This window comes from Mya arenaria, chromosome 2 (genome assembly GCF_026914265.1).
Source record: "Mya arenaria isolate MELC-2E11 chromosome 2, ASM2691426v1".
Classification (NCBI taxonomy): Eukaryota; Metazoa; Mollusca; class Bivalvia; order Myida; family Myidae; genus Mya; species Mya arenaria.
The window spans coordinates 4,770,076-4,787,445 of NC_069123.1; the positions used below are offsets into that span (position 1 = coordinate 4,770,076).

The 17,370-nt window shown below is 34.4% G+C and overlaps 1 protein-coding gene across 3 annotated transcripts in view; it reads left to right on the forward strand.

The window, feature by feature from the left end:
- LOC128209257 (speract receptor-like) overlaps positions 1–17,067 on the forward strand; it is a 210,169-nt gene extending 193,102 nt beyond the window's left edge. For all 3 annotated transcript variants that reach the window (XM_052913214.1, XM_052913222.1, XM_052913229.1), the window contains 11 exons: positions 974–1,147; positions 1,956–2,132; positions 3,365–3,530; positions 7,048–7,197; positions 8,021–8,201; positions 9,374–9,514; positions 10,587–10,710; positions 11,786–11,924; positions 12,708–12,911; positions 15,081–15,172; positions 15,603–17,067. In XM_052913214.1, coding sequence (XP_052769174.1) covers positions 974–1,147; positions 1,956–2,132; positions 3,365–3,530; positions 7,048–7,197; positions 8,021–8,201; positions 9,374–9,514; positions 10,587–10,710; positions 11,786–11,924; positions 12,708–12,911; positions 15,081–15,172; positions 15,603–16,103 — 2,049 coding nt within the window. In that variant the 3' untranslated portion in view covers positions 16,104–17,067. The remainder of the gene's footprint in view (positions 1–973; positions 1,148–1,955; positions 2,133–3,364; positions 3,531–7,047; positions 7,198–8,020; positions 8,202–9,373; positions 9,515–10,586; positions 10,711–11,785; positions 11,925–12,707; positions 12,912–15,080; positions 15,173–15,602) is intronic.
- Positions 17,068–17,370: the final 303 nt, after the last annotated feature.

Here is a 17,370-nt window from a genome sequence, read left to right on the forward strand (position 1 = left end):
ACCACGTGGAATTTAGAACTTCTAAAAAAACCTGACGATTACTAATATTTTAGCCTGGGAACATAAAAGGTATATATGTCATAAAAGAAATTTGCAAGAATAATAGTTTAAGATGTTGTTTTGAAACACATGCTGCGATGGCGGACTCGGAACAAAATTGACAATATGTATTTTTTGCCTATTTAGCACATATAAATGCGGATAATGCTACGCAAATGTCGCAGTAAACCTTAAAAATTCTGAGAATCATTTTCTTAATGACGGGAGTGATAGAAAATAAGAAATAAATGACTTCAATATTTGTACAGCGCAGGAATTTCTGTTTGTTTCGTTTCCATTTAACTTCTATTCATCGAGTTGTTTCTTGAAAGGAGTTCTTAAATTAGATACAGGTTTATGTATATCACGTTTGTATTTGTTTACTATTAAATCATTTTGTAAGGAGTCTTGATTTTATATTATCACCAGACAGACAGTCAAAATTGCAAATGGACTTTTTAAATCACGACGTGACTTTAACGCGCTTTACGAAATGCGGACAGCAGCTAAACAAACGTGATCTTTCAATCAATATGAAAATGCTTTCATTTTACGTCATTTGGTTGCTTCGCCTTCCTCTTCCTCACTTATTTCAAACTTTTACGACATCAAGCAGAAGCAATATACCTAAACAATCGCTTAAAGAGAAGATATTCTAAGTATTTTTATGATTTAAATATATGTAAAACTTATCTTTTTTGAGTGTTGCATGGTCTGAGTGTACGTAGTTTTGATTGACCCTACAATAAACTAAACTAACAATAATGGGCATTTGTGCGTTTCAATATTTCATTGCGTGAACAGTGTTTTAGTATTGTACTTAGACGTTCATGCGATCAATTGGGTATCTGCTTCGATCAAAGTTCTGCGATTAAAACACTATATTGGTCAAGGGAATTTATCATTTCTAACCTATATTCTTCTATGCTTCCAGAGAACAGCTATGGTACGGGTGAACAGCCAGATGTCTCTGGCATCCCAGGGCGAGTTTGACTTTCGGCAACTGTTTACTTGCGTCGCTACCTACAAAGGGATGATTGTAGCAGTCCGGAAGATACGCAAGAAACACATTGAGATTACAAGAAACATCAAGAAAGAACTGAAAGTGGTAAGTGTTGTCATTTATTATTGAGGATCAAATAATATGTGTACTTTTGCATCGGGATAACGGTGAATATTAAGAAAGAACTCAAGTCAGTATGTGTATATTTCGTGATAAATTGCGTCATAAATGCTACATCGGAAGGCAATATTTTGCTTCATATGAAGACAAAGATAACTTCAATATTTCCTCACAATTTTAAATGAAACATCGCGCAGTCTACGCCGCTTACGGAGTCCCACCTTCGGTCTTTTACCAGAGCTTGATTGAGAGTTTAGTTTCTTAAAAAAACTTCGACAAACCTTTCTACAATACGGCCGTCTGACGGAGCACTGTCAAAACATTATTTTGGAAACAGGTTTGTCGAAGTGTTTGATGAAACTAATCATCTTATCAAACTTCGGTAATAAAACGAAGGCTGGGCTCATTCAGCGGCGTAGACTGCCCTTTGTTTTATTTAAAATGGTGTAGCAAAAGAAAAGTTATATTTGATTTAAGTCTTTATTTAAATAAAAAGTTACCTTCCGACGTAGCATATATGACGTTATTTATCACGTGGTATACACAGTATATTTTTTTAGTTTGAAAAGATTGACATGTTACTTTAATCAATAAAGCGGTCCACATTTCTTCCTTTGTAGCTATTCGTTCTATGCTGTATGACACGTTTAAGTTAATAACAATATTAGGTCAGTGTCGTTTTTGCACGGAACATAATTAAAATAGGTCCTTTGTGAAGGACTCGACGAATAACTCTATTTATTACCGGTTCTGAAAACGTTAAAAAAAATTGCAAAGTGCTGTTCTTTTCCAGATTCGAGACCTACGTCACGAGAACCTCAATCCGTTTATCGGCGCATGCGTAGACACGCCCCATATTCTCGTTGTTACCGCCTACTGCTCCAAGGGCAGTCTAACCGATATCCTAGAAAATGATGACATTCAATTAGATGACATGTTCAGGGCTTCACTTGTGTTTGACATTATAAGGGTAAGCGAATGCAAACACTACAATAATAAGTAACCTTTGATAACTTTTTAACATACTAACGGTAATAAGTTTAGAAAGATGAAACATCACAACCGTTCAGAAATCATAATGTTGGTTATTGTTCTACAATTTGATTTAGTTTTTCAAAAACGTGTCTTACGAAGAGATTCTTGCACGTTTTTGGCCTTCGTCCATGTTTGACATCAAAAGATCAGGTTCAATACCGCATGCCCAACGTATTTTTCCCACAAACTAAAAATGACCATTACTTGGACTTTACCACTAGACTAATGGACTAAACTATTGATGTAGGTCTTGACAGCGAACTTGAATTAAACATTTTCTTTAATAAAATAATTTTATCAATTTAAGCATTTCCAGGACTTGCCATTTAAATTAATTTCAATATTTCTCTATTTCCTGTGAATATATCAGCTGCAATTTATTAATCATTCAGTTAAGGTCTTGACCACTAAATTAGACTTTCATCTCAAATGTTTGATGAACTTTTCCTCCGAACTGTTCGATGAGTTTTTTCCTCTGAACTTTACATGAACTAATGCAATCAACAGTTTCACGACTACCACTAATTAGGATTAAATAACCTCATTTAGGGCGTATTTATAATGAATGATTCTTGCATAACAGACATGCGTTTCTGTATTTGTGAGCAGCCTGGAGATATCTATCTTCTCCATCTTGGGTCAGACAATTCATGTGCAACAACAAGCCATATTATAATAGTTTTCAATAAGCCTTTAAGCCATCGGGCGGGGGATTTCACCCCCCTCCCCCGCATACCCGTGATATATAACTTATACTACTACTTTTTTAAATGGAGAATCAAAGTCATAAAGTTTGATATCTTACCCAAAAATATAATATTGAATTGTAATTTACTATTCATTAAGTAAACTGTTTTGTTCCGCATTTCTCGGTTATGAACTCTTACACAAATAACATTTTCATTCAGCTAACTTTTCTAACTATTCATTAATCTTCAAATTGTTTGGATTAACCTAAGTGGTATAGTATTCAAGTGGCTTAGTTGTCTGCCTTACACCCATTAGGTCCCGGGTTTGCGCCTAGTTCTCGTAGACTATAGAAACAACTAATGGTCACAAAACAGAAAACGGACTCGAGAGTTATCCATATGAACCTTATTCTGGCTTGACAATCAAACCGTTAGAAATTTGTATAGACTAACTTTACGATTCTTTCAACCTTTCTAGGGTATGTCATATCTCCACGACAGCGAGATAAAGTCTCACGGGAAACTGAAATCCTCCAATTGTGTAGTAGATAGCAGATGGGTGTTGAAGGTAACGGATTTTGGACTGAACGAGTTTTTGGAGGGAGAAGATGAGGACGACGAAGGCGATTTTGCTAAATACAGAAGTAGGTCCAACAGTTATGGTAAATCAGTGAATGTGTCCTCAATTTGTTTTGTTCATGTTTTTGTGCGTGTATAAATACTATCAAATTGTCAAAGGCCTTATGGTGTATATTAATATAGACGCTCTAAGTAAGAGTCTACAATATATCATATTATACTTATATTAGAGCTGTTAAGATGGATGCGGGAATTTTCACTCAATACAGATTGGATTATATTTAACTAGAGTAACAGTTATGTTGGGTGACTTACTTATTCATTCATGTTTCCCTGAGTATCTAAAATAAAACTAACAGACTTTAAAATATACTCGTCACGTGATGTCGCCAAAATTAAAGTAAGTAGTAATCGTCTACACTTTTTTTCTTCATTGCTATCAAAACAGGTTACGACAATGGTAATTTACCAGCTACATTAGGTATGAAGCTATAGTAATGGTTGTTCAGGGATTTTAAGTTCATCGAACTGACTCTCTTCCAATGTTTAAATTTATAAAACGACCTGCTACGCCACTCGTGAAACATAGTTTCTAGTGCTCTCTACGTGAAATATAGATAATAATTGTGTTTCAGTATATGATCGAAATATCATTTTGTCACAAATAAATCTCTATAAACGACATCTCTGTATAAAATTAAAAGCTATCTTACACTCAAACAAACAATGGTAATCATCTATACACCGTTTTCATGAAATTCTGGTGTTTCCGTTAATGTTTTATTTTTAGCTGGTAGAAACTGTTATACTATACATTACATACATATTATGAAATAACAATACAGAATATTTGTTGTTTTTTTGTAAATGAAAGCATAATTTAGGAGCATTATTTTGTTATTATTAAGTAAAGTATTTAAAAATACCCTTCAGTACAAATATTTTGAAATGATCTAAAAAAAACAACACTTCTGTAATTCGGTCCTTAAAATATTTAAACATATGCAATACAAAGGTTAGAAACTAATGGCAGTATAAGGATATTCATTCAAAACAATGGCAGCTGATTATGAAGAAAATGATTTCGAAAATTACGAACCGTTAGCAATGTTTCAGCGATAACTATCGTTAGCAATTTTGTTTTGTTTTTATTATGATTTTATAAAGGCAGAGTCTTTTTATTTTTGCAGTTATATCATTTTACTATTCAACGTTTCGTTTGTTATCAAAAGAAACTAACCATTAGTTGTTTTGTTTTTTTATTTAAAGCTGCACTCTCACAGATTTTAATTTTTTACAACTTTTTATTTTTTTATTTTTTTTGTCTTGAAAAGGGCATTTTTTGTGGAAATATATTTTGATCAAACCATGTGATATAAGATTGCATAAAAAAAATCTGATCGTAGATTTTCATATTTCCGTTCGAAAATTAATGTTTTATGGCTTAAACCGTTAGTAACAGTTTATGAAAAATGCACAAAACATCAATGTTTGAACTTAAATATAAAAATATGCGATCTTTTTTTCCATGAATTTTCACAAAATTGGCTCGAAAAAAATATGTCAAAACGTTCAGTCTGTGAGAGTCCAGCTTTAATGTTTCAGCAAATCTGCCAGCATTATTTTATGTTACATCATAAAGACGTGTGACATCTTCCTACGTTAGTAGCAAGTGGAAGCACTTTCTCGCCCGATGTTTCTCTGAAAATGTAAAAGCAGATTATGATGTAGGGGATTTTGTCACAACTTTAACAATACTTCACTAAAATCAGATTATGGTGTTCCCGGTTTCTATCAGCTCCATCTAAAGGTTTCAACGGAAGTGATATTAACAAATAAAGACGTAGGTGGCTACTTAAATGAACAATAGCGCAACTGTACTAAGCAAACTTTCTGAATTATGTCAGCTACTGTGGTATACAAGGGACATTCAATATGAAATTCAATTGGGGCGATGTAGAGAAATTTCTCGTTTATTTCGTTAGAGCTATAATTTAGCGAACATGTTTAAACAATTTTAAAGTTTTAGCAAGATACGGAAAGAAACACACGTTTGACAGACATATATACACCATTAGAAGTAATTCACTAAAGAACTATTTCCTAATCAAAACCTGTTCGTTTCAAATGTTAAAGAATAAACTTCCAGAACGTCTATTTTGAGAATCCCTTAGCCATTGTCACCATACGCAATACGTTAAATATTTATTTTTTTTGTTTTTAGAGGTTTTTAATTAAAAACAAATTTAAAAATCTGTAACGGAGATCATGTTTTGAAATATATTTTCGCCTATTTTAATCGGACCTTTATTTCACATGAAATAATGTCAATGATTATAGATGACAGTGTGTTTATTTGATTGAACACATCTTCAGTACATATAAATATTTTCATAAAAAATAATAAACATCTTGTTGAAAACACTGTTGAGAAACGTTTGAAACAATCTACAGAACTTGTTATATGTTTACCAGAACGTCTGAAAAAAATGCCTGTAATATAAAAAAAATCCTTGCAATAGCAAAACTACATTATAAGAGAATAGCATACATCCTTCCCAATAGTGTTTTATTTAAACATAAGTGCTGCTGTCAGAGGCGTAGCCAGGCTCTACCGAATGTTACGCACGAAAGGGTGAGGGTGTGGGATGGGGAATATCACTGTAGCAGTTGGGGGTTCGGGGGGCCTCCCCAGGGTAAAAAAATGGAAAATGGAACTAAGGGATTTATAAGTTCGAGGCCGCCGACTTTGTAGTTACCAAGTGATTGATTTCGGCTCAGAAAGCTCTCTAGCACAGAGAAGCTACGTTTACTTTGGCTGATCTTCCTTTTATTCTGATATCAATTTTTACCTTAGCCCTCGACCTTGATGCCATTTTGGCCAGATTTTTTTTTTCATTTTCAAATTGATGTTACGCACATGCATAAGTGCGTAACGCTGGCTACGCCCCTGGCTGTTACACTTTTTGTATTTTGGGCCGGCGAAAATCAGGAAAGTACAGTAGTTTTGAAAGTTTTATGAAATGGTTAATATAATAGAAACATTTATCAGTAACATGTATACATTTAAAAGCCATTTTCTCTAATCTTTAAACTTAAAATAGCTTCAGTTGCATTACATAAAATAATGATCGCCCCTCTAAGTGGTTTCCCAATCAACGGCTTCAGAACAAGTTCATAGTTAAATGATGGACTGCCAGTCTTGTGTACGTTTTCAAATAAATATTTTTCCTCTTTCAAAATTGGATTTTCAATAATTTTAAACGAGAGCAGTATATATCATGGAGTAATTAATTGATAAATAAAAAGGAGGCATTATTCCGCATTTGTTACAGAAACACATAATATGTCATCCCGTGTTTACATTCAGTTTTACAACACAGACATTATTCGTACGAGAGATGGTCGTGCTTGTAAAATAATACTATTGATGTAATTTTTGCCGGCAACTCATGTATAGAATTTTAGACAATACCACTTATTTTTAATAATTTATTCACAGATATCATTCTAATTGTTCAGCATATTAATATATTACAGAAAGTGCTTAAATTAAACAGTGCTTCAATTGTACCCTGACAGATATGTTGTGGCGAGCGCCAGAGTTATTAAGAGCGGAAGATGCGCCACGCCGCGGAACGCAAGAAGGAGATGTTTATTCTTTTGCCATCATCATGTACGAAATACATGGACGAAAGGGGCCTTATGGGGATTTAGACCTGTCTCCAAAAGGTAAGATACTGTTTGGTTAAGGTATGTACATATTAAAAACTAACGCATTGTGTTTGTTTGAAAATATATCAATTACTGAACCTTTAGCTAGCATTATAGAGAGTGGCTTTGCATACATGATGAACACTGATATGCAAATACGTATTAGACATATCGTAACGTAACAAACATTTCTGAAATGCTATACGAATGAAAAAAACAATATGCAAAAATACGACATATAAATTGCAAACACACTGTCACATCTAGCCGAATTGGCTCGTCGGAGCTATACCGGAGCACATACTTGGTGATTTTCGGGGATCGGTACAAGTACGGCAGCGCAACAGTATCACATCGTTTCAACGGTATCACATCGTTTCGAACGGTATCACATCGTTAGAACAAAGGTGAAAAAATATAAACTGGCGGCGAGGGTATAAATTCTTTTCACATGCTCAAAAAACTGCCGATGCGCTACCGAACCGAGCAGCAGGACTACAACGGCAGTACTCCAGTATCACTCTGCTATATCTTTGGTCAACGGTGACACATTGGTAGAAGAAAGGTGGCGCCTCGGTATAACAAACGCAGAGCCTCGGTATAGCACTTAAGGGACTGAAAAGTGTTAATCGGAATCGCATCGGTTCTTGACGGAGATCCGCCGATTTATTCGCCGTTGTTAATTGTGTGCTGCGGCGGGCGGTAGTGTGTCAAGACCTCAAGAGGTCATGGGTATTTTCATGCGTTTTATTTGTTCATTCCATTTAATCAAGCATGATTCATACAAGCTTGCAGCTTTTATAGCAAACAATTTAACAAGTATGTATAAACTTATCCACAGCTATAATAACACGCGTGATGGAGCGGCGAGATGATGTCCCTTTTCGGCCGCATCTGGGGGAACTGTTGACCACCTCAAAAACTGTGATAGACGCCCTTCGAGATTGTTGGGACGAAGAGCCTAGTCGCCGTCCCGACTTTAAGACCATCAGGAACAGGCTGAAACCTATTCAGAAGGGCATGTGAGTAGAATTATTACATTGTCTTAAAAACAGCAAAATATTAAATGCTAAGGGATTTATAAAGAGTATGTGCGCCTGTAAGTCATACTTCACGGGTGGCCTTTTCAACACGTGAAATATATTTTCTGGTGTTAACGGGGTTAAATATTTTGCAATCCTACATTAAAACTACCATCTTATATAAAATCACTTTCGAAATATACCGCTCTTTTTTTATAAACCACTGAAAATCATAAATTGAAAGGCGCTTACGTCAACTTGACTTAGATATAGAAATATACATTATAGCATTGGGTTGATAACCACACCATGTTCATGTCTCAGAAATAGGAAAAGTGTGTCTTAATTCTAGAGTGATAGTATGAAATGCAATTAGAAGGGCATAAGTCATTACTTTTGGTCTAATTTCCAAAAGAGAAGATGTCAATGCTCATGCAAATAAAGACTGCTGTTTAGGTAAAACACAAATCAACATTTGGTGGATTTAAATTAACAACAATTAACGGACAAGTCAACCATTAGTAAAGTGTTAAATAACAGTAGTTGCGGAATATCAGCGGCCATTATTACAAACAGTTTCAAGCTCTTGGGACAAAACTGAATTCTGAAAACTGATTTCACCGTATTTTTCCTTCTAGATGAGCATTGATGATGAAATTTGCTGATTTTTTATTCCTTGCTCTTTGAAACTGTGCGATTGTGTATTTATGTTTGTGGAAACAACGGAATGAAGATGTATTTGTTATTGAATGAACACGCTTTTCTGAGTCTGAGTCAAGACACGGACTTGAGACTGTTCGTACTCATGGCCCCTAATTGTAAGATTTTGAAAATTAACAAGGTTCATTAACATTCTAGCAACAATAGTCAACAAAAAGGAACATTACGATAAATTGAAGACTTTCGGTGTCTGAACTCTGACTTGAGACTGTTCGTAAACATGGCTCTACGTGTCCGGAACCAAGGTGCCACTCTGTATAAATATTAATTCTTGAATTGTGACGTCGTATAGAATGATCATGCTCGGGAAACACTCCGGGGACTTGCAGAGCAGCACAAAACATAAAATACAGTGATCTGGCTTAATATGAAATATCAAATTGTTTTCAGACAAAAAAGAAAAACACGTAAGATAACTACTTATTCATACATTTTTCGTTTTCGAATTTAAGGAAACCAAACATTCTCGACAACATGATCGCCATCATGGAAAAGTATGCCAGCAATTTGGAGGCGCTCGTTGAGGAAAAGACGGACCAACTACGAGACGAGAAGAAGAAAACAGAAGAGATACTCTTACAGATGCTACCAAAGTGGGTATATATATCATAGAATGAAAGCATAAATGTTATATATGTTTTGTTATGTGTGCGAACATAAAACAAATGGAAGTTAACGCTCCTCTTTGTTTTGTCTTTTTCTTTATACTTTTGTGTTTTGCAAAAAATATAAACAGTATTATCAGTCAAAAACTTCTTGTTTTAAATACGTGTGTTAATTTTATAGTCCTAGGTTGGAAAAATTGACGAAAAACCATTTTGAGAAATCTATTACCAATATGCATTTGAATTAAATGTCTGAGATTCCTTTGTGGCCAGATGCCTTTGTGTATTCTTTAAGAATGTGTTCCTGATAAATCCCTCTAAGCGTACATCATTAAATAAATTCATGTGATAAAAGCATCAAATTTGTCAGACTAACGTGTCTGCAGTTGGTGATACTGAAATAAAATCTCATTTGTCCCTCGTTCAACTGCTTTTCTAAACAAGCACTTTCTACTTATGCACTTTTACCGTTCATCAAAATGTCCCAGTAGTCCATTAAAACCCTTTTAAAGAGTATTTACCACACATATAGCGTCAGACAATGGATGCTTGAAGGGAGATCAGTTGGCAACCTAAACTAAAATCAAAGAAATAAGACATAAGACGAGTCGGTTTGATTGAAGCTGTAGTTCAAATAAGTCACAAATAATGTAAAGCTAGTATTTCTTAACATTTCAGACTCTTCGAATAATGCACACATTCATTGTATCAAGCTCTGCGTTACAATAATAAGTCACCGCGTAATTAAAACAAAAATAGTTGACCTTTTCCCCACTGTTTATATTAAACTTAAAAGCTTGGTTTTCGTATATTTTTAAATAATGGAATGCATGAAGTTTTAAGACAAAACATCTCAAGCGTGGGCAGGCGTAGACAAACTGTTAATACCGTTACAATAACGAAACAGTAGGGTAGGCCGTGTTCAGACATATTTGTCTATTGAAAACAAAAATGCTAATATATAGATCGTAGTTTGTTGTGCTTAATGTGCGCAATCCCATTACGCGATGAAGCATGATTTAGTTTATCAGTCTAACTTCAATATTCAACCAATTTCCAGGGCGGTAACAGAACAACTAAAGCGTGGCAAAGTGGTTGAGGCGGAACACTTTGACTGTGCGACGATCTACTTCTCCGATATTTGTGGATTTACGGCGCTGTCGGCCTATAGCAGTCCTATGCAGGTATGCGCGACGAGCTCCCTTCCTGATATATGTGAATTTACAGTGCCATATGCCTAAAGCAGTCCTAATTCAGATGTACTTAAAACAAAGTAATACCAAGATGTAACAAGAGTGCATAATATTTTCGAATAAGTGCTTTTGTATATGTTATTCAATAATGCTTTAAAGCTATTTATAAAATCATTCAAATAAACGTAAATGTTGTTTTTGTTCTAATGAAAGTATTTTTGACTGAATATCATATTGACACAATTATAATATGTTTGTCTTTTTTTTATACAAATCACTTTGTTAAGACAACGTCCTACTTTTGATCCTTTCGATTCCGCAATCGAACTTTGAGCAAAGTTGGACAACAAGGAACAAAATTCTCCATCAAATGAAGTTAAAATAACGTTTGCAATTGCTTTCAAAAAGTCTAACATGTGTCATTTGATGTGAATTCAGATTTGCCATAATTAATATTTATATGAAAAACTACAGAAACAAGCTCAGTAGCCAAAATATTTAAATATAAACCCCGTCTAATGGGCACAGGGTAAATGCCAAATATATAGAACACAAAAACAAATCACAAATAAGAAACATGGAACAACAGATCAAAACTCTACAAACAACGCAGTGCATATATACTTTATAAAAAAACTAGCTCTGTTTTTTTTTATCCAAATTGTTTAAGATGCACTCTTACTCGCAAATAAGATTTAACACAATAAATATAAAAAAATTTACCTAAATGGATGAATAAATGTCAAAAACAATGGTTCTTGTGAAGGATACCGAGTTTAATTTTGAAAAAAGGTGCAAAAATCACAGTATTTCTACCTTATGAGACGATATTGGATCACAGTAAATCTTTTAGCATTAACCAATCTTTTTTTGCGTTTTCAGCTATAAAATACACTGTTACAATCTTGTTATCAGTTTTGATATTTTCCATAAATGCATTATTTTGTAAGTAGTTAAAGGTTTATCACTCATAATTTATGTTTATCATACATGTGTATGTATTGATTTTGAATAAGAGGGTCACTTTAAATTAACACGGAAATTGAAAGATATAACTTCGTTTTAGGTGGTGAACCTACTAAACGATTTGTACACGTTGTTTGACTCGATCATTGAAAATTACGACGTGTATAAGGTGGAGACGATAGGAGACGCTTACATGGTCGGCTCGGGGCTGCCAAAACGTAACGGAATTTTGCATGCCGGTAAGTCCATAAATTAGAATTTTAAAAACTTTCTTTTTAATATATAATTTTAGATTTTCATTCTAAAAATGAGCTTCGATGATTTTTTAAGTCACAGTTTGGTTATTCTTCCGTCAACATCATATGTACATCCTAGTCCTACAAGTTTGCCCTTATTCATAATAAAAGTGCATTGAATATATTAAGTTGCATGATAGTTGATAACTCCTGGTACCATGTCAAAGGAAAAAGAAATCCATCTACTACAACTTTGCGAGGTATCGGGTCTACTAACATACAACAAATTGTAGTAAAACAGGTTTAAAGAAATTATTGTTTTAATATACGATTAGATATTATAATGAAATAATTCAGAAGTATGTTTGCATTTACTAAGAGCAGCATAGAAGCGCATTATTCTTAACTCCCTATATGACAAACTCAGCCGTATTGATCTCCCATGGACCACTGCCATCACGTTAGGCAGTGGCGATACCTCACGAACGTGTAGCAAATGGAAATCAGTTATAACTTGTATTAAACAATAAGATCAAAAGTATTCAGTCAAAAATAGTGAGTTTAATAACTTTGCTTAAGCGACTATATTGTTTGTTTGTTTGTTATTTACGTTCTGAAGTACTCGTTTGTTCGGAAGAAAATCCCTTCACAAATGGTTGTGATAATTGCCATTTAGTAATGTCTTATATGAGAAATGTAAACCAGATTTTTTTTTCTTTTAAAAACTATTAATTCAGTTTATAACAATCCCAACCGAAGTCGATGTATATTTATAAAATCTTTCAGGAGAGATTGCTTCCATGTCTCTTCATTTGCTCAGGGCTATCAAACAGTTCAAAATCCGACACCGGCCCGAGGATACCCTCAAACTGCGAATAGGGATCCACACAGGCCCCTGTGTGGCAGGGGTAGTAGGACATAAGATGCCCCGATATTGCCTCTTCGGGGACACTGTGAATACCGCATCTCGAATGGAGAGCAACGGTCTGGGTGAGTAAAGTAATACAATGAAAGCTACCGGGACAAACACATTAGTCGAGAAACAAAAATAAACACTGTTTAGAGGCCGAAGGCGAAAGCTCAAACGGCAATGAACTAGAGACTAATTTACATCACATACAAAAATACAAACACCAAAAACAAGCTTACACCACATATACAAATACAAACACAAAAACAAACTTACACCACATATACAAATACAAACACCAAAAACAAACTTACACCACGTATACAAATACAAACACCAAAACAAGCTTACACCACATATACAAATACAAACACCAAAAACAAGCTTACACCACATATACAAATACAAACACCACATACAAACTAACACATCATACACAAATACAAACACCCAAAAAAAACTTACACCACATACACAAATACAAACACCAAAAAAAAACTTACACCACTTATACAAATACAAACACCAAAAACAAACTTACACCACATATACAAATACAAACACCAAAAACAAACTTACACCACATATAAAAATACAAACACCACAAACAAACTTACACCACATACACAAATACAAACACCACAAACAAACTTATACCACATACGCAAATACAAACACCAAAAACAAACTTACACCACATACGCAAATACAAACACCACAAACAAATTTACACCACATACACAAATACAAACACCAAAAACAAACTTACATCACATACACAAATACAAACACCAAAAACAAACTTACACCACATACACAAATACAAACACCAAAAAGCAAACTTACAACACATATACAAATACAAACACCGAAAACAAACTTACACCACTTATACAAATACAAACACCCAAAAAAACTTACACCACTTATACAAATACAAACACCACAAACAGACTTACACCACATATACAGATACAAACACCACAAACAGACTTACACCACATATACAAATACAAACACCACAAACAAACTTACACCACATAAACAAATACAAACACCACAAACAGACCACACACTCATTTAGCTTTATCAATAAATGTTTGGATTACCGCCATGGAACGGTCAGTGAAACAAGAATTGCATGGATCACGAGTCTAATTAAGGAATGAATTGCGGGGTTGATGTCATTATCGGGGTATGAACGCAATTGGGCTGGTCAAAGTGTGTTAAGTCCGAAGGCAGTTCATTTAAGGAATGGAAGTTGAGGTTTAAATATTAGGGGCTTAAAATAGGTTATAAGTTTACAATGCAAGGACTAACCGCAAAGCAGTCAATGCTCAATTACAATCGTAAGGGTCCTACGACAGCTTTGTCTTTATAGCACAAATGGTACATGTGCAGGGCTTATATTCAATAGACAACTTTACTGTAGGACATTTTGAGAGAAAGGTGTTTCTGCAGTAACCGGCCCCGACCACAACAATGTCGATGCTCATTTTTTTTACTACTATCACGTTGTCTAACAAAAAGAACCACTCAATGAAAACGTTTAAGACGAGCCATTGAAACCAAACAAACTAGTTTAAGGACATTCCATCAAGCGTACGAGCTTTATTTAAATAAACCATAAATAAACTCTTAAGATTTATTTACAAAGTATTAAGTTTAAATTGGCTGTCTGTTTGGGACGGTATTCATAAAGCATATCAGTTCTAGGGCCAATTCACTAGCAACAAATAATACAGCATATGAAATTGTTAGAAATGTTTACAGGTAAATAACATATTACGCACTGTAAGTATTTGCTGGTGAGAAGAAACTCGGTATTATATGAATGAGATCATTTCTATTACGAATGTCAGGAACTTATGATATCCGTTATAGTATATGTAACAGTAACTTCAACCACGCCCTGAATTATTAAAAAATAAACACGAACGCTTCAAGGCGAGTGTATAATTTCAATCACGAGGGTAGTGGTTAAAGTTGCTGATGTGTTCCATTTTCCAAGGGCATCGTTCAATAATATAAAGTGCGTATAATTGAAAAGCGTTTTAAGTTGACCCCGCCATTGTTATAGCATGGTTAAGCTCTGCCTACTTCTTACGGGAGCTAATGAAGGAACAACATGGTTTAAGTATCTATAATATATATTCGAAAATACTCATTTAGGCATGCGGTGCGTTATAAATTATTTAGCTATTAAAAGGTTCTAAATGTAATGCGCTAATGTCTTTATTGTTTTGCAGCCTTAAAAATTCACTGTTCGATTCAATGTAAGAAGTTGTTAGACGAACTCGGAGGCTACATCGTAAGAGAACGAGGACTGGTAAATATGAAGGTTAGTATGGTCTGATATATGAATTAGCTATTTGATGATGTGGTGGTTTTCAACTACAACCCTGTTCTTCGCTAAATCAAATTTACATATTTCTCTAACCTCTCAGTAACTGATTAAAGGTCATAGATGTTCAGAATATTTTCTCGTTATTACGACGTGAGCTTCAATTACTAACTAAAATTTATAGTATTTGTCAGTTCTGATGTCCATGACAACGCATCTGTGTGCGCTTGAGGCAAGTCAAAACTAGCTCAACGTTCACGAAAAATATATATATTCTTTTGTGTAGCATCATAATTTGGCAGTGTGCTTTGGTGCCTAAAACAAAAAGAACGCTTCACGTATAGGCGTCTTTTTTAGATTTGAAGTCGTTATCATTAGCGATTACTCGTATTTGTGAGTTTTTCTTTTATACATCTTCCATTTTCAGGGCAAAGGTGAACTGCTGACATACTGGTTAATAGGTGAAAACAAGCAAAAAAGACTCACTCGCCTTTCTTCGCTTTACTCTGACACCGGGAACCTCTTCATTACTAACACGCAAACCTCGGATATTGACGTTTGTGCAACCAGTGGGATTTCATTCAATTCAGCTTTCGATAATAACATTGTATCGTCTGCGGATTCCGGAATTCAAAATGATGATTCCTTTACTGGTACTTCTGTTTCACAAAGACCTAGTATTGTGTCGGAACAAGGGTATACGGAGTTTAAAAACGAGAATGAAAGTGATTCTGTGTATGTTGATGTTATGGATATGGAGGAGGAGGAGGAGGAAGAGAATGGTGAAGGAATGGAAAAACTTGATTCAATTCCTGAAATAATTTGCAATGGAAATCACAAAGAATCGGAAAAACAGAGAAAAAGACGAAACGGCGATGTTGAGACTGGTTTAGAACTTATGCCTCTATTGGAAAAGACAAAGAGTTGAAATGTTGCGATGCCAGAGAAAATCGGTGATTCGTAAGTGTTTTAAAGACACCAAATCACAGAATGTGAGAATCGTGATATATATGAAACTTATTCGATCTGATAAAACGCTAAATGTCAGAAACACTTGGCGGGATTGCCTGGATGGTATCCAAATTTGATTACAGAAATGACATTCATATATATATGTACACGAACACTTCTTGAAAAACAGAGGATATTAGAATAGACAAAACATTGAAAAACTGCTCGAAATCGGAGCACGGACTCCTACTCTTTCATTTCTATTCTCCGAGCCAGAGGTCTCTCTTGACGGGCAAAGAAAATATCTGCCACCACGAACAAAATGATTGATTGATTTCAGCTAGAATACAAGTGTTTACACTAAGTATTCCTGGAATATTTTAAGTAATTTCATTAAGGAAATTTCAATCAAAGTAAAAAATAAAAAACAACTTCGAATGAAAGAAAATTTACTTTTTAATGACATCACGTGATTTGGATCATGATCATGTGATGAGCGAACACAAACGCTTTGTGGATTTTGTTTAATTTCATCAATGATAAATTATGTACCAGGTCTGGGCAAGTCGCAAAATGTGATAAGGGCTCATATTCAATAAAGTATTGAGTCTGAGTTTAACACTGTAGTCTCATAACTGCAGATCTATTTCTATTTGCAATAGGCGATTCTCAGTCTGAGTCTAAACAATAAAAGCATGTAAATAATTCTTCAAGTTCAAATAGTTATAATTTTAGCAAATTGCATCATTAGAACATAACTATAAGTAGGATACGATGAAATTGCAGTTAAGCCACTTGAGTCTGAAGTCAGACTTGATACTGTTCGTAATGATTGCCCATGACGTCAGATTGGTTTTGCCATTTTTGTTGACCTAACAACAGTTGTTATATAAATATATGTTCTAGTGATATGTATATAATAAAACATGATTTCAAACAAATATTGATTGACTTAATTAATATTAAATTATGACCGCATAAGTATCTTTTCGTTAAACATGGTTTGCCCATGGTTATTGCAAGAACGTGAGAAAGTCCATTAAAGGCGGACATTCGATGTAAACACTTATCATTCAAACTAAATTGGATTGTATTTCTGTCTTGCTAAAAGTAATATCATAACCAGCAGTCTTAGGCCATACGAATTTAATTTCATTTCATATGATTTATGGTAAAGGAGTAGATTTAAATTTCTGTTTATATTGATATATTAATCTGTTCCTAAGAAAAAGGTGCGGTAAATC